The sequence below is a fragment of the Mytilus edulis genome, chromosome 2 (assembly GCF_963676685.1).
Source record: "Mytilus edulis chromosome 2, xbMytEdul2.2, whole genome shotgun sequence".
NCBI lineage: Eukaryota > Metazoa > Mollusca > Bivalvia > Mytilida > Mytilidae > Mytilus > Mytilus edulis.
The window spans coordinates 83348575-83371411 of record NC_092345.1 but is presented as its reverse complement, the minus strand read 5'-3'; the positions used below and the strand labels follow the sequence as shown (position 1 = coordinate 83371411).

General features: G+C 32.9%; 1 protein-coding gene across 1 annotated transcript; it reads right to left on the bottom strand.

The window, feature by feature from the left end:
- Nucleotides 1–15898: 15898 nt before the first annotated feature.
- Nucleotides 15899–22486, bottom strand: LOC139510326 (neo-calmodulin-like). The gene is made up of 3 exons (XM_071296844.1): nucleotides 21520–22486; nucleotides 16762–16856; nucleotides 15899–16401 (listed from the first exon to the last, which is right to left on the bottom strand). The coding sequence occupies exons 1-3, from the start codon at nucleotides 21967–21969 to the stop codon at nucleotides 16185–16187; spliced, it is 762 nt and encodes a 253-aa protein (XP_071152945.1). The 5' UTR covers nucleotides 21970–22486; the 3' UTR covers nucleotides 15899–16184.
- Nucleotides 22487–22837: the final 351 nt, after the last annotated feature.

The window sequence follows — 22837 nt, the reverse complement described above, 5'->3', positions numbered from 1 at the left end:
ATGAATTAGTGGTGTACTTCCTATTACAGATCTAGAGAATCACCAGAAATCCAATTTTTAGAAGTTGTACCTATTCCAATGAAAATAAGTCAAATAGGATGTTAGTAATCATGTCTAATCATCTTTTTTGGGTCAACCGTCCTGCTTATGGGAAATTTAAGCTCTTAAATTGGCATACTCAAATATGTTAGCCTTTTATGGTCATACAACATGCATGCAGTTAAGACTTGACTCCAAGTTCTCATTTTTGCATTTTTTCTGATTCAAATCAATAAAACATGTATTTTATGACTTGTTTATGGAACAAAATAGCTCTTGGTCAAAATAATCTCATGATTTTTCAAGTTTTTTTGTTTTTCTTATGGTAGCCTTTTACAATCTAGGCAAATGGTATATACTCATATAAGAATTCTTAAATCTCACTGTACATGTAATTTTGGACCAGTTTAGCAAGTTATCTAGCTGAGGGATATATAAATTGCTCTTATTAATCTATGTTTTACCACAGAATTATATTTCATGCAAAAAAAAAGCCTTTTTTCAATTTCAAGAAAAAAGGGGGGATAATTTCTCATTTATGTCTTAAGTTTGGACTAATGTATTGTTATTTAATGAAGAACCTCTGATAAAAATATGACTATTAGTAAGCACATAGCTTTCCTAATAGAAATTAATAAATAAAACAATGATATTGAGAATAAAAAAAATATATTGGCCAATGGTAATATACATATGCAGTTTTCTTTGAATAACCCATATGTTACTACCAGTCCAATTTGAGCTTTAAATTAATAAAATAGTATTTGGACTAAGGCTTTATATGTTTTTTATTGCTTGAAATAGATCATAGAATGAAATAAAGTAATGCTCAAGTCAATATAGCAAGTTTGGTTCTGTTATAGGTGTAACACCACTAATTCAGGCCCGGCCAGAAAGCACATACCAGAAAGTAGTACATATTTAACACAAAATAGTTCCTACGCATGAGTGTAACTTTCAAAATATGTAGAATATTTAGGTATTTTTGGTATCAAATGAAAGCTGAAGGACTGGTGATCATTGTAGAACACTTTTGGACTTTTAATTTTGAATAGTAAAAAAACTGCACCAAATTTTAAAAAGAGGGTACATTTTGTCTGTTTGTCAGACCTGAAGTACCTGTTTTGGTACATCTGAAGTTCCGGGAACCAGTTCTTTCTTATATGCAATGTAAGGTATGTTGATTTTTTCAGTACAAGACACCATAAAGTGTTGCTTTGAAATGCAATGATTGCCACTTTATTTGAACTTAAAATAAAAGAGGTGTGCCTGCTTGAAACGGAGGAATTTAACATAGAAAGCAATGGGACCATGAATTAGTGGTGTACTTCCTATTACAGATCTAGAGAATCACCAGAAATCCAATTTTTAGAAGTTGTACCTATTCCAATGAAAATAAGTCAAATAGGATGTTAGTAATCATGTCTAATCATCTTTTTTGGGTCAACCGTCCTGCTTATGGGAAATTTAAGCTCTTAAATTGGCATACTCAAATATGTTAGCCTTTTATGGTCATACAACATGCATGCAGTTAAGACTTGACTCCAAGTTCTCATTTTTGCATTTTTTCTGATTCAAATCAATAAAACATGTATTTTATGACTTGTTTATGGAACAAAATAGCTCTTGGTCAAAATAATCTCATGATTTTTCAAGTTTTTTTGTTTTTCTTATGGTAGCCTTTTACAATCTAGGCAAATGGTATATACTCATATAAGAATTCTTAAATCTCACTGTACATGTAATTTTGGACCAGTTTAGCAAGTTATCTAGCTGAGGGATATATAAATTGCTCTTATTAATCTATGTTTTACCACAGAATTATATTTCATGCAAAAAAAAAGCCTTTTTTCAATTTCAAGAAAAAAGGGGGGATAATTTCTCATTTATGTCTTAAGTTTGGACTAATGTATTGTTATTTAATGAAGAACCTCTGATAAAAATATGACTATTAGTAAGCACATAGCTTTCCTAATAGAAATTAATAAATAAAACAATGATATTGAGAATAAAAAAAATATATTGGCCAATGGTAATATACATATGCAGTTTTCTTTGAATAACCCATATGTTACTACCAGTCCAATTTGAGCTTTAAATTAATAAAATAGTATTTGGACTAAGGCTTTATATGTTTTTTATTGCTTGAAATAGATCATAGAATGAAATAAAGTAATGCTCAAGTCAATATAGCAAGTTTGGTTCTGTTATAGGTGTAACACCACTAATTCAGGCCCGGCCAGAAAGCACATACCAGAAAGTAGTACATATTTAACACAAAATAGTTCCTACGCATGAGTGTAACTTTCAAAATATGTAGAATATTTAGGTATTTTTGGTATCAAATGAAAGCTGAAGGACTGGTGATCATTGTAGAACACTTTTGGACTTTTAATTTTGAATAGTAAAAAAACTGCACCAAATTTTAAAAAGAGGGTACATTTTGTCTGTTTGTCAGACCTGAAGTACCTGTTTTGGTACATCTGAAGTTCCGGGAACCAGTTCTTTCTTATATGCAATGTAAGGTATGTTGATTTTTTCAGTACAAGACACCATAAAGTGTTGCTTTGAAATGCAATGATTGCCACTTTATTTGAACTTAAAATAAAAGAGGTGTGCCTGCTTGAAACGGAGGAATTTAACATAGAAAGCAATGGGACCATGAATTAGTGGTGTACTTCCTTAAGTTTACATGGTCGTCAATGGATTCTCGAAAAATAATCCACTGTTAGAACAATAGACTGACGGCAGAGAAATGGGTTAAGAAAGTATGAATTAAGTATTTTGTTAAAGTTCCACAGATATGATCCACTTAGTTAAAAAGAATATTTTGTGAAGTTTTTTGACAATTTGATTGAGGTTGTTGGCAAATTTCTTATTTATCAATTTGACTCACCTCGACCTTGTCTTTATTTTTAAGTTTGCAACGTTTGTTACAACTGTGAATTGTTTTATAACCGACACATATAAAATCTTGTAGATCCAATTTTGGGAAACATCCTATTTAAACCACAAATGCACTTATGCAATGAATTATTTGAAAAATAAATACAGCATTAGTTACAATATTTTGATTCTATATTTACCTGTCTTTGACAATGTTTGATTTACTTCCTTTTTCCTTATCTAGGCCAATAATGTCAGAAAATGTATATGTGGGTGTGTTATGTAATCTTAAACAATAGACACTCTCCAATATTTAAACTAGTATATAATTCATGTTTTGCTAGCAACATGATCAAAGTGTCTATCTACTGTTTAAAGTTTTGAAGATAACAAATAAAAACGATTTTTTTAAAACCGTCATTGAAAAGCATAACTCCTTTCGCTCAATTAAGTTATTTGTAGAACTTGTATTGTTAATATTTTTTGTACTTTTTAAAATGTGTTGTAATTCAAGAAATATTGTGTGGAATAAAACAGGCCGCATATGGTAACGGTTTTACTCATTGTTGAAGGTTGTACGGGTACCTTTAGATGCTAATACCAACGTTGTTTTTACAGTTCAGTTGTCTCATAGGCAATCATTCCGCAACTCCTTAATACTAAATAATTCAAGAAATATTATGTGGAATCAAATCGGCCGCATGGGAAAAAACTGTAAACGAGGTCTGGCAAGACGATACAAACCGACGGCATTTTTAATATTGGCAAGTAGGTGTTCTTCTGGTAACAGAAGTAACAAAAGTTCCTCTATGGAAAATTAGAGTGAACGAGGAGCACGAACCCACACTGACGCTAGGCCATAACTCGAATAACGCTTCCTCGGTACTCGGAGGATAAAATTCAAAACTGGTATTAAACAGTGATGAACCGGCCGCTCTGGTAAACAAGAGAAAGCCGTTTGTAAAAAACACAACTTCCCTGTGGTACCACAGTAGAATATTTTAACATATGGTCTAACGTAGAATTATAGGGTCATGACCCCCCTGTCATCTTGTCAGATCCCGCCAAATGAGAAGGTCTATACACTCTCGTCCCCAAAGAAACGAGTTTACTACACCCTACTGAAATATAATTTATATTAGGAAATACTCGACGGTCCGTCAAGCCTGAATAAATCTCGATCTTGAGCTTTTATATTTGAGTGGCAAATTACAAGGCCATGATTTTCAATCTTCTTGAATATATTGAAGAGCTGCATTAACTCGTTTACGAGTAGAATTGATAGCCACCTGATTTTCTGACAAGTGCCAGTATCTACGAGGCAAAATTTCACTCCACACCAAGGAGAGATTTGGCAGTAACACATGTAATCGCATTATGTTCAACCTTAACTGATCAATAAGCTTTTTCCTTTGATTAAACCCAAAACTTAGAACCCAATTAGATTATAAAAATTTGTGGAGGTGGATAACATCTAAGATTCTCTTCAACTGAAGGAAATATATTTTTTTTGTTCATGTGTAGCGGGGCTGCTTACCCTCAGTACAGATAGAACATATAATGCCAGTCTTAATCAACTGAGCTAGAGAATCGATTCTTTGGCTCAGTGGGTTAACGCACTGACTGTCACGCAGACGACCGTGGTTCGAATCCCGATGGTGACGATATGAATGTGTAGAGTAAATTCGTGCTCTCCGGTTACATTTGGCGCCCGACTAAAAAATCCACGATGTTTATCTGGAATATAGCCAGGGTTTGTGTTGTTAAGAGTCAAATATGAAGATATGATGACTCTTGTGGTGGGGGAATAGTGTAGCAGGGTTGCTTCCCCTCAGTACAGGTAGAACATATAATGCCAGTCTTAATCAACTGAGCTAGAGAATCGATTCTTTGGCTCAGTGGGTTAACGCACGGACTGTCACGCAGACGACCGGGGTTCGAATCTCGATGGTGACGATATGAATTTGTAGAGTAAATTCGTGCTCTCCGGTTACACATGTCATCCCTCGCTGCGCATACCAATGAAAATTATAACCTTTTGACTGTTATCAAGTTTTGACCCCCTGGTCTTCTCTTCACGCTTCTGGCCGCCCAATATACAAAAGATGACCCCATGACCAAAACTTGACAAAAATTCTTACTGTTCTGTGTAAATCTTTACAAAACATATTAAAATACAGCTTCGAAAATCTTCGTATCTATGAATCTATCAAATCCGAATGTAACTAGTGTATGCATCAGAAAACCAAACGTACCGTCCCCACTTCCTAATTACTGAATTCGAACCTCCCATTCTGCTATAATGGGATGCTCCGCCTATTCTATACAATTGTGATCGAATGTAGTCTTTTACGCCACAAAAATAAAGGGGGTTTCTTAAGTATAGAAATAAACTGAAAACGAGTCAATGGAGACCCATTAAAATGTTAAAACAAGGGTTTGTCAGAAACAGGGTATATTATTCACTAAAAGGCACGCAACATGCTCACTGGACAAAAGATCTGGTTCCCTTTGAGGAATAACCAAAGTCGTTGAAGTACCTCTCTGGTCAGTTTTCGAACGACAAATCTTCAAATGCAATTCATATTTATTATTTGAAATTTTCAATGACAGATCGTTAAAGAAAATTGTGTGGGCTCCGATATATGTACTCGTATCGGCCGTGAGCTCACCTATTCTTAATAAAGCAAAAAATGCAAGACTAAATGCAGAAGCGAAAAGACAAGATTCAGAGGGGAGCAAACGGATGGTAGTGATCGTATAATTTTGTGTAAAATTTCTAAAGTAACAGGAGCGCGAATATCTGATAATTTGGGACTCTTCCTTCGAACTCCCTCTAACATGAAGAAACTATAAAAGTACATGTAATGTCATTTACACCTAATAATTTATGATTTATGGCTAATCCCGGATAAGTACCATGTATGTATTGATTCTAGATGATGTTAAACCAGAATACGATAAGTATTTAAAGATATAAAACATGTGAACACATCAATTTGTATAGGCCATGCTTTTTTAAGTCATATTACTTGCCGAATGATAATTCGAGGATGACTGATTGACATTCCCTGCCACCACGCACAAAACCTACAATTCCTGATCAATGACACCCCAGGAAGATGATGGAAAGCGCTCTTTTTTAGTCGGTACTGATCATCGTACACGGCCCAACCATTATTAGTACCCCTAGACGACGCTAATCGAATGCTTTGCATATATTTCAAATACTCTTGGGCTTTCATAGGCTATTTTTCTAATAGAATTGCCATATAAATCATAAAGACCGAAGTCCAAATTTCTATATTGTTCAAAGAATCTGGTTTCTTATTAACCACAGACTTCAGAGCACCTCCTTTCAAAACAAAATCGCCATCCAAAGTTGAATCAGAGCTTAAAACTGCAGCAGATTTTAGCAATAAACCTAAATGAATAAACTCACCTCGCCAAATTTTCTCCTTAATCTTTAATGGAATATGAGCCCCAATCGGATCAAATATGCTAGGGATGCTTTCCGGAATGTGATTAAGTAGGGAAATTTCATTACTGGCCGAATGCAAGCCTGTAATTAGCGACTGTGGCCTCCAACTTTGAGAAAAGGGGGTGAATTTTGGTCCCCTGTATGCGTATACATACCATGACTATCCTGAATCGCTGGAACCATCTCGACTTGGGAAACTATACTAGAATAATTATCGGCTTCTATTCTGTTGATTGTTGTGGTGACATCGTACAATTCAGGTCGCTTAGAATCTGTACCCGACATCGAAACTCTCGAAGATGAATGGCTACTGTCACAGGGTCCAACTCCGCACGGTCACTTTGGTTTTGGTTGGAGGCAATAATCTCGTCTACGCTTGCGTTTACCATAACTTGAGTTGAATGACTACCCGCCGCAATTATGTTTTGATTCCCACGAGGAGCCATGGGTCTTTTTGGATCAGAATGCACATGACTTTTCCTAACATTTGTTTTTTTACGCTTAGAAGTAGCATTTTTCTCAGCACCATATCGTAAACTATTAGGCGGTTGCCTATTTCTTTTCTGAGGTTTCATCTGTGTTGAGGATGGAACTGGATTTTTCAAAAACAATATTGAACATGCTTCCCGTTCAAACGTTAGAAAATTAAGAAGTGACGTCACAATACGGTAACGTCACGTGACAGACACGGTCAAAGTTCAGAATGCAAAGAAAAAAGGGGGGACTCGAAAATAAATGCGGAATTTTAACTTTTATTAAACCTGTATTATCAGTAAACCGATAAACATTATTATCTGTTATAGTTTTGAAAAAGATTTGCAGAATGCGAACATTTGGTAAAATCGTCATTAAAGAGCAATAAAAGATAATGTGTTTATATATATGCTTTTGTATTTTCTATCTAACTAGTATAGTTTTCATGATGATTGTCAAAAACGAAGTATAAAGTCATTATAAGGCATAAATTATTAAAAAAAAAAACAGAATCGACGGACCATATTGGTAATGTGGACTTATTGGTAGTTCTCGATTTTCTTATCAATTCTGCTTTAAACGTTTCTCTCTTTTCAATACAATTTTCACGATAAAATATAAAAGTACTGTTTCTACACCACTAGTGTTAACAGAAAATATTGTCGGTGTGGGGATTTTTTTCTGTATATTTCCTCATTATGAAATGTAAACAGGTTATTATTATGAAAAATATATAAAAAAAATAAAAACATTTAAATATTTTTCATATAACACGTAGTTAATATACAATTACCATTCTATATGGTCCATTTTTTTTTAAATATAATGTTGGCGTCTTTTCGTACCGCAAATGCGTTGTTGTGCTGTTGTCATTTTTTTTGTATTTTTATCTTACATATTTTTTAATGTACTTCATATGTCTATATGCCAATTTGATTTCTTTGTAGTGATAGATAAACATTATAACTCAATGTTGACTTATGTACCTCTATTTTTATTATGTCTCTTCCTTTTTCAACACGTATATGTCAATTTACTGGAATTACTGTCATGCAAGTGAGAGGTCTAGCTACTTATAAAGCCAGGTTTATTGCACCATTTTCTACATACGGAAATGGCAATACCAAGTTACAAATATGACAGTTATTTTCCATTAGTTTGGTGTGTTTGGGTTTTTCATTTGCTATTTATTTAAGAAGAGACTTTCATATTTGAAATTTCCTTAGAGTCTGGTAACTTTTTTAGTTTATTGTTCACTAACTTGGGATTTACTTGTCATCCTTAAATCGAGCCCATGTCAATGTTTCAAGAATTACTAGTAGTTAATTTTATTTGGTGATGCCTATTTCGTTTACAATTATCTACATTAAAAAAATTATTTAAGATTCGTCTTGCTCACTGCATTATGATTTCAAGGTTAATGCGTTGTGAAAACTTCCTGTTTTGAGGAGACAAAAAACAAAGCCTGAAGTATTAAATCTGCGCACTCAAATCTTCCTTACTTAATATGAAAATTGCCCCCGGTAGAATTAGCTCACAATGAATTGAATTCAATAGTTCATGCTTTACATCAAACTGCAATCACAGAACTATGAAACCATGAATCATATTTCGGACACATTCACAGCTTGATATATGTTCTGGTATAAGGTTGCATCTACCTCCACCTTCAATACATATATTTCAATAATTGGTATGTGACATCTTAGTGTATTCGATTGTGAAGTTATATTACAATGTACCATCAAGTAAGTCTAAATGGGGATCAGATATTCTTTATTTCTGTAGTCATATCGAATATTTTAATGTCGGTAAGGTTACTATATTTCTTATTAAAACGTTCATTTTACATAAATCTTCCTTAAATAAAATTTTGTTTTAAACATTCCTAGATACGATGATGTTACCACCCACGAAATATTTTATCTATATCAACTTCCTCAAAAACTATGATTCATCAGGCAAAACCTGAGTCTATTTACTACATTTTACCTAACAAAGGAAACAGTTATATACTAATGTTTCGACTAGTTTAGTCACAGTTGGCCTTGAATGCATTTGTCTTTTTTTAATGTCCTTTTTTGGTTATAGCTCTTTAACGTTTTTGGTCCTTATACAACCATGCCTTGCAAATAATCGGGTTTCGAGCGTTCCTGGTGAAGGTAAATCAAGAGAGTGATTCGGAAGCATGAAATTTATAACGTGTTGTTTTCATTATTTTAGTTTGAATCCGTCGTTGTAGTCCTGCGTAAAATATTTTCTGACATGTTAAACTATCCAGTTTTAGAGTATGTCATGTTCTCGTCAAACAATATTGACTAAATCTTCATTTTCTTCCATTTGGATGAAAAATACGACTGTCACATTCATAAATAGAATGTAGTGTAAAACAGCCATTTTATATATCTTAAAATAATATCTTTCTAACAACAGACGTCAGAACAAACCTGACGTATGCAAGGACCAATAGGTCTACTTCTATCTAAGCTGATTTTTTTTCAGATACCGAATTGCCCATTTATTTCACATAAAATGCATCATACTGTAATAGCTTTAAGAAGAAGTATTTACCTTCGTAACAATTCTAAAGATCTAGCTAAATGTTAGAGCACAATCTCTGCAATTTTGAAACAAAATTATGACCTTTCAATTTTCTACCCTTACACTAGAATTACCCATTGCTAAATTATAAGATCGATTTCGTATTCTCATTAAACATAGCTTTTTCTATAAAAATAAGAATCATAGATCAAACAATAGATACAAAAAAGTTGGTTATAATTAGTCTTATTGTATGAATTGCCACACTGATTCTATCAGAAAATACACAGAAGATTTTTTGATCGACAGTATATTTGATTAGTGTGGATGACTAATATTTCAACAGACAAGTCGGTATTCCAGTGAGAACTACTGGCCGATTTGTTTTTTCTATTATCATTCAGGACCTTATCAAATACAAAAATAAAAAGCACCTTGCGAAGTTCTTCAATTTTCTAACTTATAGATTGATATATTGATGATATCCTATCACTGAATAATCCATATTCTATCCAGTACTTGCATCTCATATATCCCAGTGAACAAGAAATCAAGAATACTAATGAAACCACAAAGACTGCTCATTACCTTTACATTTTGCTCAATATTGACACATATAGACGACTTCAGTTCAGACTAAAATCTATGACAAACGGGATGACGTTAACTTACAAATTATCAATTTCCCATTTCTCAACAGTTACATAATCTCTGTCCCGTCGTATGGTATTTATGTACTAGTATCTCAAATGATACGTTATGCTCGTGCAATTTCACACTTATGCTATACGGAATTCATATACAGGAGTCTGCTCTTTAAGCAGAAACTGCTCCAACAGAGTTATGTGAAGAAAAACTAAAATGAACTTGTTGATCTATATGACGTGTCTCTGTCTGTGTCTAACTACCAAAGACATTTTTCAGTGTACTGTCCTAAATTCATTACAGTTATTCGTTGTGGTTAACATGTCGAAATGTAATATTGCATTATTTATTTATGTATTTCTCTGTCCTGAGTGTTCTTGCATTTATTATACCCCCGCTTTAAAAAAGGGGGGGTATACTGTTTTACCTCTGTCTGTCCGTCAGTCCGTCCATCAGTCCGTCCGTCCGTCCGTCAGTCCGTCCGTCAGTCAGTCCGTCCCATGAAACTTTCGTCACATTTTTCTCAGGAACTACACATCCACCCTTTCTGTAATTTGGTATCAACATTTATATATGTCAGCCATACCGTGTGATGCGTTTTCAGATTCATCACTTGACAACTTCCTGTTTACCGAACACTTGTCTGATTTTACACATTATAGCCAAGTTGAAAATTTTCGTCACATTTTTCTCAGGAACTACAATACAAGGATTTCTGAAATTTGGTTTCAGGATTTATATAAGTCAGCTATACCGTGTGATGCGTTTTCAGATTCATCACTCGACAACTTCCTGTTTACCGAACACTTGTATGATTTTACACATGATAGCCAAGTTGAAAATTTTCGTCACATTTTTCTCAGGAACTACAATACAAGGATTTCTGAAATTTGGTTTCAGGATTTATATAAGTCAGCTATGCCGTGTGATGCGTTTTCAGATTCATCACTCGACAACTTCCTGTTTACCGAACACTTGCATATTTTTACACTATTAATATTATCCACTTGCGGCGGGGGTATCATCAGTGAGCAGTAGCTCGCAGTTTCACTTGTTTGTACTGTATTCCCGTCATGTAAAGCTGTAATTTTAGCGGTATATCTAACATCCTCTTAAAGCGCAAAGTTAGGCTTGCCACAAAACCAGGTTCAACCAACCATTTTCCTTAGAATGTCCTGTACCAAGTCAGGTTTATTGCAGTTGTTATCTTATAGATTGTTTCTATGTATGTTGCATTGTCGGTTATATTTTGTTCCATTTCAGTGGTGTTTCTGTATTTTCGTTGTTCTCTTCGTATAGTTTTCTCTCAGTCGATTAATGACTTTTGAACACCGTTATATTACTGTTGCATTTCAATAGTAAACACAGCTTAGATCTCTATGAACAATTCAAATGTATATCAATATAATCATCAACACCAATGATATAAGTGTTGCTCGCATAAAAAATATATTGAAATGTATCATAAGATATGAGCTACAACTCATACATGGATCTTGTTATGGAGATAATTATATGAGCATACAAAAGAGAAATTCATGGGAGACAATTTAGAATAAGTTTTAACTACCTTTGCATATAAAATTTGTAATTGTTGTTAAGAAGAGTTACCGTATTAGTATGCTATAGTTGCAAATTATCTGTACTATCCTATCTATTAACAATGAATGTGTCCATAGTACACGGATGCCCCACTCACAAAAGCATTTTCCAGGTTCGGTGGTCCGTGAAATTGGGGGTCAAACTTTAATTTGGCATTAAGATTAGAAAGATCTTATCACTGGGAACATGTGTACTAAGTTTCAAGTTGATTGGACTTTAACTTCATCAAAAACTACCTTGACCAAAAACTTCAACCTGAACTTTGCACTATCATTTTCTATGTTCAGTGGACCGTGAAATTGGGTTCAAAACTTAAATTTGGTATTAGAATTAGAAAGATCATATCATGGGGTCATGTGTACTAAGTTTCAAGTTGATTGGTCTTAAAATTCATCAAAAACTACCTTGACCAAAAACTCTAGCATGGAGCAGGACAGACGGACGAACGGACTCGCAGACCAGAAAACATAATTCCCCTCTTCTATCGTAGGTGGGGCATAAATAGTAGGTTGGGCATAAAAATATAGATTGCTGCTTAATATTAACTTAATATTTCTATAGAATTTGTGTAGTAGATCAACTTATAATTAATAACCCAATACCCCATGTGGTTCATTCGCATTTCCAAAATTTATATGTTATAGTCACCCAATTTAAAGAATGTATTGACAAACCCAAACTTGTACAAAACCTGTTTCCTCATCAAAAAATAAAATCCTTATTTTCTGTTTTACATTTTTCATTGTCAACAAATTGATGAACACAACACTTAGATAAAAACAGTGAAGCAATAAAAATACGCCAGTGTTTATTTGGTACTTGAATTCTGTCGTGTTTATGATAGACTTTAAGTTTAAATTTATTTTAAGTATTATTTAAAGACATATATCATGTAAATGGAGAATAATAATACTATATCAGTAGATATCATAGTCACACCTTAAACGAAAACATTAACGCGACTGTCAGTGAAAGTTTTGTACGATTCTGTAATATTGATTGGGCGTGGCATTCCAGAGGTAAAATGTTATTTTCGTATAAAATATTGATACAAAACATTATAAATTGTATGCGTCCGGAGAGCTTTTCTGTATAACCTTCATCTGGAACGCTCAAAGCTGAATATTTGAAAGCCATTCATGTATAAGAACCGAAACAGTTGAAATGCAACATCAATGATTGCATGTGCCATCCGTGAGAGCTTAAATTAATGAATAGAAGAAAAGCAAACGAAAGGTTTGATTGAACTGGTAATTTTATGTATTATAAGGTATATAAAAGGTAATTGTGTGAGTTCAGGGTTTCTTTTCGAAAATTTACAGTGCTGTTAAGCGTTAAACTTTAAAAAAAAAAATCAAGCGTCACTAATGGGTGGTTATTAGCTCACCTGGCCTAAAAGGCCATGTGAGCTTTTCTCATCACTTGGCGTCCGTCGTCGTCGTCGTCTGTCGTCGTTAACAATTTTTCAAACATCTTCTTCTCTGAAACTACTGAATGGATTTGAATGAAACTTAACATGATTGTTCCTTAGTATATCCTGCACTAAATGTGCGCTTCGATTTTTGATCCGTTAAAAAACATGGCCGCCGTTACTTAAAATAGAACATAGGGGTCAAATGCAGTTTTTGGCTTATATCTCAAAAACGAAAGCATTTAGAGCAAATCTGACATGGGGTAAAAATGTTCATTAGGTCAAGATCTATCAGCCCTGAAATTTTCAGATGAATCAAACAAACCATTGTTGGGTTGCTGCCACTTAATTGGTAATTTTAAGGAAATTTTGCAGTTTTTGGTCATTATCTTGAATATTATTATAGATAAAGATAAACTGTAAACAGCAAAAAAGATCAGCAAAGTAAGATCTACAAATAAGTTAATATGACCAAAATTGTCAATTGACCCCTTAAGGGGTTATTGTCCTTTAATGACAATTTTTCACAATTTGTTCATCATATTTGCTAACTTTAAAAAATCTTCTCCTCTGAAACTACTGAATGGATTTGGTTAAAACTTAGCATGGTTGTTCCTTAGATTATCCTGCACAAAGTGTGTGCTTTGATTTTTGATCCCTCAAAAAACATGGCCGCCGTTACTTAAAATAGAACATAGGGGTCAAATGCAGTTTTTGGCTTATATCTCAAAAACGAAAGCATTAAGAGCAAATCTGACATGGAGTAAAAATGTTCATTAGGTCAATATCTATCAGCCCTGAAATTTTCAGATGAATCAAATATCCAATTGTTGGGTTGCTGCCACTTAATTGGTAATTTTAAGGAAATTTTGCAGTTTTTGGTCATTATCTTGAATATTATTATAGATAAAGATAAACTGTAAACAGCAAATATGATCAGCAAAGTAAGATCTACAAATAAGTCAATTTGACCAAAATTGTCAATTGACCTCTTTAGGAGTTATTGCCCTTTAAAGACTTTTTTTCACAATTTGTTCATCATGTTGACTTACTTTAAAAAATCTTCTCTTATGAAACTGCTGTATCAATTTCAGCCAAACTTAGGCTAAATGAGTTTCAAAGTTTCAGAGTATCTAGTATAAATTTTATATTTCATTTCCTTGTATGTCAAGAAACATAGCTCCTATGGCTAAAATAGAACATAGGAGAAAATGATTTTTTTTTGCTTTTGAAGAAAATAGGACGATTCAAAGAACATTTAAATAAATTGAAAAGCCAAAATAATCATTGATGAGAGATTAAACCAAAAAAATTCAGGTGAGCGATTCAGGCTCTTGAGAGCCTCTTGTTTTAGATGAAACACGCGTCTGGTGTACAGAATTTCAATCCTGGTATTTATGATGTGCTAACGTGCGCACATTTTTAGTCTGAGACGCATCGCCCTTCCCGGCTATAACGAGTATTTAGTTAGACAAAACGGACGTATGGCGTACAAAATTTCAATCCGGGTATTTATGATGAATTTTCCTAAGATATGTACATTTTTAGTCGAGGCCCTTCCACCATGCATGATCCTTTATACAAAATGTACTGCGGTCAACGCTTTTACAACTAAATAATTAAAAAATAGCTTTCAATTCTAAAATACATTCTGCTTCCACTGAGATATTGAATATAAAAAAAATGTTGACTGTTGTACCCCTATCTTAGGCATGTTTACCTATAACGTCTGTTGTTTTGTTCACATGTCGTTGTCAATATAATGGATTTATATGCGACTGTCATACAAATGAGAAGTTTAGATAGCTATAAAACGTTTTTTTTTAATTTACCATTATATATCCATTAGAAATAGCCTGTACCAAGTCAACAATATGAAAGTTGTTATCCGTTCGTTTGAGCTTTTGATTTTGCCGTTTACTTAAGGACTTTCCATTGTGAATTTTCCTCGGAGTTCGGTATTTTTGTTGTTTTACTTTTTACATAAGAAAAAACGAGAAGATAGTCCAATGCTTGATTGATTGATTGATTGATTGATTGATAAGTGCATACTTTACGTTTTAATTGCTTTTGGTTTGAAATAAACTATTAAACGTTAAGTAACAATTGGTCAATTATTGCATTTACTCGTAAGTAACGTAAACTATGTAGAAGTAAATAAGAATCCGTTATAGGTATATTCGGTGTTTAAATTACGTCCTTCAATATAACAAGCATGCTGATGGCTTAATAGTATTGTTCTGGTGATCTCTGATGAGTTTAAAAGCCTTTTTCAACTGATTAGTGTTGCTTATTACTGGTTCCTTAACAAAATTTGACGTAGAGATTGTCATATTATACAGAATGTCATCATTGTATACAGCAAAGGGATCTATTTGCAAGCCCGTCTGCCCCATTTTATGTTTTATTTAATTGCTTTGGACACACCAAATTTATGTGATATTTTCATTTTATTTTATTTGCTTTCCCACCGATATTATTTTTTTGGTTTTAGTTTTTTGTGGCAGGATTCGTTTTTTTTTTCTTTCTGGAAACTGGTCCTGTGTCTTTTATTTCGTTAAGACTTAGTGATAGGCTGTGCGGAAGTTTGTCTTGTATTGTATCACCATTTTCTACATTTGAAAATGCCTGTACCAAGTCAGGAATATGTTGTCCATTCGTTTGATGTGTTTTATCATTTGATTCTGTCATTTGAATAGGGACTTTCCGTTTTGAATTTTCCTCCGAGTTCAGTTTTTTTACTTTTCACACTATGTGTTACTCATATAACCATATGTCTTACTATAAGTGACATATGTTTTTGCCATACGTTCTTCTTATTTGAAACAAATTAATATGTTTTTATTCATGTTCTTATGAGACAGCAAAAATATAGGGAAAAGCTTTTTTTTAAATGGATAACACTCATGGAAGATGCAAACTTCCATTAAGGAATTGCCTCAAATCTACCTGATATAAAATACATTATATAAACGTATATAATTTAAGAAACGATCATGAGCTGCTTTTGTGTATGCATAATATATATATTGGATTCTGTACAATGTATCATTTTGATTTTTTTTTTAGTCTAAATAATTTACATGAATTGAAATCCAGTCCTTTTCACACTATGATCTGTTTATACTGACAAGATTTTCTAAATTCATCCCATGATATTTTGCCATCACCATCAAAATCTGTCTTTTTTATAATGTCTTTCAATAAAAAATCTGTCCATCGAATCTTACTTCCGTCAAGTGTTTTTTCGAGCTCGTCCTTTGTTATGTATCCATCTTTATTGGCGTCAAACTTCCGGAACATTTCCAAAAGTTCTGCATCACTGTAAAAAGAAATTGGAATATAGATAGAATAAGATTTTGGACATGTTTAAATGAGACAGTTCAATAGTATCACAGTTCAAAAACGACATACGTTTTTCAGTAAAAGATGGTTTATGTGCCATGTATACATGAATGGTGAATTGTAAAAACAATATGCTACTTAAGGTAACATGTCTAGCGACTGTGCCAACATCAGAAACTTGACTGGTATATTTCGAAAAAAGAGCTCCATTATATAGTGTATCTGTTCGAAATTCATTCATGTTAAAATTTTGTATAGTCAAGCAACAGCGTAAACGTTTAGAGGGTTATTAAAAACATATCTTAATATATATATTAAAAGTCAAGAAGATACTTGCCTTATTGTTCTTGGGTCTCTTTTGGTCATTTCAGACATAAATTCATAGATTGTTACTTTTCCGTCAAAATTTGTGTTTACATCAACAAACATTTGCTGAAATGAGAAAAAAGAAAAAAGATAACAAAATTTATTTCATATAAGAAAAATACAATTCAAGAGCTGATTTCGTTATGGATCATTTCAATGCTGATAAAAGAAGAAGAGAGCGGGGGATACCAAAAGAGACATTCAAACGCATAAGTCGATGACAAACTGAGCGACAACTCCATGGCAAATAATGAAAACACATCATAGAAAACCAAAGACTAATTTTCACTAACCATTCCAATAGCCAGGGTCCAAACTGAGGATGATATGAAGACGACTTCGGAGATTTTAAAAAGAAAAGACAACTACTCTGTCAACGTATAATTGTCCCGCCTAACAGAAGTTCCACAGTCGTTCTATGTCAGCCATCCGTAATATTGATATCAATCATGGTTTCACAAACTTCATCAACTCTTAACAGAAAAACAACAGTTTAAAATATGTGAACTGGCTTATCAATACCACACACGGTAACAACCATAAGCCAAAATAATTGCATAATGGCATTGCTTGTTGACGAGGATTTATATTGAAAAAGCCAATTATTTTTTTCCCCATTTATTCATGCAAATGCCAAAACATAACTATATGGCATGCAGGATTCACGTTTATTTATCATCCTAGTTTGCGTTCTAAACTACTGTAGCGCAGTTTAATTTTAATTTACATAAATCTTTATAAACAGCCATAATTGTAATCAAATTAATAATAAGTGCCGTTCGCGAGCTATATGTATCTTTTATTAAATGTTCGGTCTATAGAATAAAAGCCCTGAAAAAATCATAAACCCAAGTGACACAAGTAAATGAGAGTTGTCTTTCTTTTCATACAAATCGAGCATAATTATGATGATCGCGATACTTATTATTACAATAGTGTTAATGCTTATTGTATCAAATTGAATGACAGTTAACACCGAGTATACCTATAACGGATTCTATATACTCCCGTGTGTAACTTCGATTTCAATTACCACTGATCGTTTGAGAAAGAATCTACAAATCATTTAGTGGTTTATTTCCTCGGGGAAACTTTCTCATTGTAGTGCAGATTTAGACAACATGACAAAACCTGATTAATTTTAAATAAATAGTATACACCAAGCAATATATTCATGCCGTTAGATGTAAATCGATCTTAATTCAAAAAATTATCAAATAACAGCTTAGAAAATAATAACGAAATCAACCAGAAAAGGCGAAAGATACCAATGGAACAATCAAACTTCATATTACTAGAGAAAAATCCTGAACTTTTCCACATCAATTTCAATTATATCATATCAAAACCTGCTTCAATTGTACACAAGTCAGCTGCATTTATATAAAAAAAAATAATAGAAACAATGAAAATTAAATATTCTGAACATTTTTTGTGTATTTCAATCAATATCCCTTTTCAATCTAATAACTGTATTAAAAGTCGTGTGAATATTGCTATTTTAAAATGTGTGAGTGTTATATCTGTTGATAGACTGTTACACTTCATATATATATAAATACGCCTTTAAATAATACTTAAAATAAATTTTAAACTCAAAGTCTGTCATAAACAAGAAATAATTCAAGTACAAAATCAACACTGTATGTATGTCAAATTTACGATTAAGTATACTGCTAATAAATTTGCTGACATTGCAAAAAGTAATTATACTTTGAAAATTATGTTTTAATTTTTGTGTGGTCAAATAAGTTCTTTCCTCAGTATGACAGACAATAAAATATTTTTATCATGCAATTTCGTTACGAACAACCATAAACGCATATATTATAAATTTGAAAAATATGAGATACATGTCAATGGGTAGCAGTTCAACGACAGAAAAAAATGCAAGATATGTTTTCGTCAACTCTCAACAGAAAAACAACTGTTTTAAATGTGTGATTTGACTTTTCAATATTACACACGGTATCGACCGTTAGCCAAAATAATTTCATATTGGCGTTTCGGTTTGACGAGGATGTTATATTGAAAAAGCCAATTAAAGTTCTTTTTTTCATTTATTCATGCAAATGCAAAAACATATAAACTATGGCGTGTAGGAATGACGTTTATTTATCCTATACTGGTTGCGTTATAAACTACTATATACATCTTTATTCTGACAAACGTTCGTCAATACAAGGGTTTACAGAAGTTACATGTAATAAACACAGTTATAAATGAGAGAAAACATGATATGTACACTATTAACAACTACAGTAGCAAAGTTAAATTTTAATTTGCATAAAGGAATGTTGTACATCTTTGTAAACATTGATACTTGTAATCAAACGAAAAATTAGTGCCGTCCGTGAGGTGAATGTATTGATATGAAATGTGTAATCTATAAAACCCCATAATATTGATATCTGGGGAAAAAATCATACGATATGCAGAAACGAAGCACTACAGCTTCCATCAATAACAAAAAAATAAAACATTCCGCTATGATATATCCAATAGTAAATGTTTACGGTTAATACAAAATATTATATGCTAAATTGTGTCTGAAAAAAAAGGTGCCAAAATGTTTATCGTAGGTAAACAAAGTGGTTTTACAAATAAGTATGCGCACAGATACTCAAAAACTGTTAAATAATGATATTGGACTTTCTAAATAATCGGGCGACCACTAGAATGTAATGATTTAAAAGTCTTGTAAATATTCAATATAATAGATACTACGATAATAAGAACTTAGAAACAAGATGAAAGAATAAAATCAATTACATGACACATGTTAATGTGTCTTATCTCAAATTCATGTCGTGGGTCCTTTATTAACCGCCAGTCAAATATTTTTATTTTAATATGGTCATCCCTGGACTTCTACCATCAGGCAGTAAAACTCGTGCTAAAATGGGACGTTGGGTTGGCTGTGATGGATGTGTAAATTTTCGGAAGCTGAGTCCGTTCCGAACGAGGAAGCACTATATGCGCCTTATATAACCCACTTGAGTAACTCTTTGATGGGTCAGTAGGTATAAACCGTTGCATTAGGCAAAACGTTAGCCATAATTAAACATACATTAGTATGTACCCTCCTTGATTAATGGCATTCGATATGCACACCATTAATTCGCCCATAGCAGTCGATCGTATATGTCTGTATCCAACGTATTCTCATATATAAGTGGCTGTCGAGATGCACAACCTTCATTTTCGCCCGCTCGATGTCGTTTGCAGAACCCACGCACAAGATTTGTTGTTGATTTGTTCTCGTCCGGAATATGCATAAAATATTTGTCACTGAACTGAACAGCCAATAACCAATCATATACATTACGGTTTCGAATGTCTTTCCGTGCAGTTTTTACAAAGCACATTTTTTTTTTATTAAGGACCAGGTACAGGATTAAAGTATTTCCATTATAATAATATTAGTTAAATTATTAGAAAAAATAAGGTTTTGACAACTTTTATGTAACTGATAAACAAAACTTCTGAATTGAATAATCTTTTTCTTTGTTGTCAATGGTATGTAACTGTACATTTACTCTTCTGATTAGTAGTATTTTGACCTTGGTGTAAAATGTTGACACTTTTACACACTTGTATGGTTGAAACATCTTTGCATTATTGATATTTCGTAAAACATGGCTTATATATATATATATATATATGTAAATAGCATTACGGTTTTGAATTGTATCAGCATAATGTTTTTGTTACTTGTTTTCTTTAACATTAATGTAACAAATGTGTCTGAATAGAAAAATACTACCAAACAATGGCAAATTGTATTGAAATGTAGTTTCTTTATAAGCTTCGTAGGTAAATGGTTAATATTTTGAAGAGTAATTATAGAATTAAGCGAACAATAAGTTATAAATATATATTGGTCAAAAACATAGTCTTACATAGAAGTTTAAACCTCGCATTCCATAAAAGCATTTGTCGTTTTGAAAATAAAGAGAATTTAGGCTACACAAGTGTTACAAACAGTTTAACCTATAATAAAATGCATATCGATGTACCATCTCCAAAACAATTAGACTATACAACTTTTGAATACACCAAAACAACAAAATGCAATATCTCGACTCACGAAAATTTGAGGTTAGGTCTGTGTTGGTGTACAGTCAAAGAAATATATCAAAACAAAACGAAAAGTCAAGTCACAATTGTACCTCCAAACCTCCAATTAGAAAAGGCATCACTACTGTATGATAGGTTCCACATTTGACTATGTGGGAAATATGCATGGGTTCAACGGGGGGAAATATTTTCGATAGAGACAAAAGCATATAATGAATATTTACAGAATATTGACGAGCTAAGTAATAAAGGACTGGTACAAAAGCATGTTGTATTTTATAAACAAAACTTGGTTTCTCTCTTCGCTCGATACACCAGACGGATACACCGAGTATTCACAAAATAAATGCATTGGCGCTAATGTAACAAATGTATATCGCAAGGGTGAAAATTCAAATTCCCAAAAAGGTCAAGATTAAATAAGATATGAGATCTACAAATACAACCTTAACCCCCTGCCTGTATCAAGTCCAGAACCTCGCCTATGGTCTGCCTACGTATTAAGTCTCGTGCATTGAAGTTACATTGAGACAATATAATATTTACATGCATGGCTTATGTTTTCTTTTGATGATTGCAATCTTGTGGGGAGTTTGGCATTACTAACAGATACTTGTTAGGGAAGAAAAAAAGATTGTTATATACTTACAGCACAATGTCTGTCCGTTCCAGAATAACCTAACTTTCTCACAGCTGGAACAAACTTTTGAATAGTTAAATATCCAACTTTTTCTGTATCAGCAGCTTTAAAGAATTTGATAAGCAGTTTTTTGTATTCATCAGACACATTTTTATAACTTTTCATTAACTGTTCTTCTAATTCTTTTGTAATGCCTTTAGGTTTCTCATCGGATTTTTGTTCCTTATTTTTTGCAGGTTGTTTTTCTTCCATATTTTTTGCAGTTTTTTTTTCTTCAATAGTCTTTTCTGAACCTTCTGTTTTTGTGTCTGCCTTCGGAGTGGTCTCTTCGTCCAGTTTTATAACCTCGTCTTTCGTGGCCTGATCAGCCTTTTTAAGACCCTTCGGATTGTCTCCTACGTCTTTGGTCGTCATGATTCGACTTCCTCCAATAGATAACTGAAATGTAAATCTCTGCATTTTTGTCGGTCATTCGACTTTTATACCCGAGACATCAATCAATTTCCATAATAGCCAAACAAACAAAATTGAAGTTTTATTAGATTGTAAAATATCTCTGTTGTTATTTTACGACTTCTTCAAGTTCTCCCACGTATATAATAACTGTCCGGTCCACCCTAAGAATTTTCAATTTTTTTATTTCACAAATTAATCTCAAGTCTCATAAACTCTGAGTGATAATAATACTCCACTAATATAAACCAACATGTTTGAACGGACACATTTGGTATGATATTCATCCCTACACACAACGCCTGAGTGTCATAAGACTGTAAGCTTACACGTTTAACTCCATTGAAAACCAGATAAATCTTCAGTTAGTAAAGAAGAATCAATATGATATTGTTTCCGTATTAAAATCCAAGATCAATTAATCAAAAGCAATTAAAAGGTAAGAAATTCCGACCAGGTATTTCTCAGGTACAAAGTATATGTTTACCTTACGTGCCTGCTTTTGAAATGTATTTAAATGATTGATTTTGGTTTGTCAAGGATATTACATATTTATTTAAAATAATTAGTTTTTTTATAAAACATGCACTGTGGCATGACTGGTCCTGATTGACTTCATTACCATTAGTTTATTTGACCCTGAAATGACAAATGAAGGTGATAAAGTGGGGACACGTTACGTTTTTAATTTCATCGAATTTGGACACATGAGTGCTTTTGATAAGTAAAATTTTATCAGATTATATATTAGGTAATAAGTGTTATTTCTTTTCATAATTCCAAAGTTTTATTATGCAATTCTGTCACAAATCTGTCACTGTTTTGACGACATATGACTATTGACATCTATCCACGGTTAGGGGAGAGTTGTTCG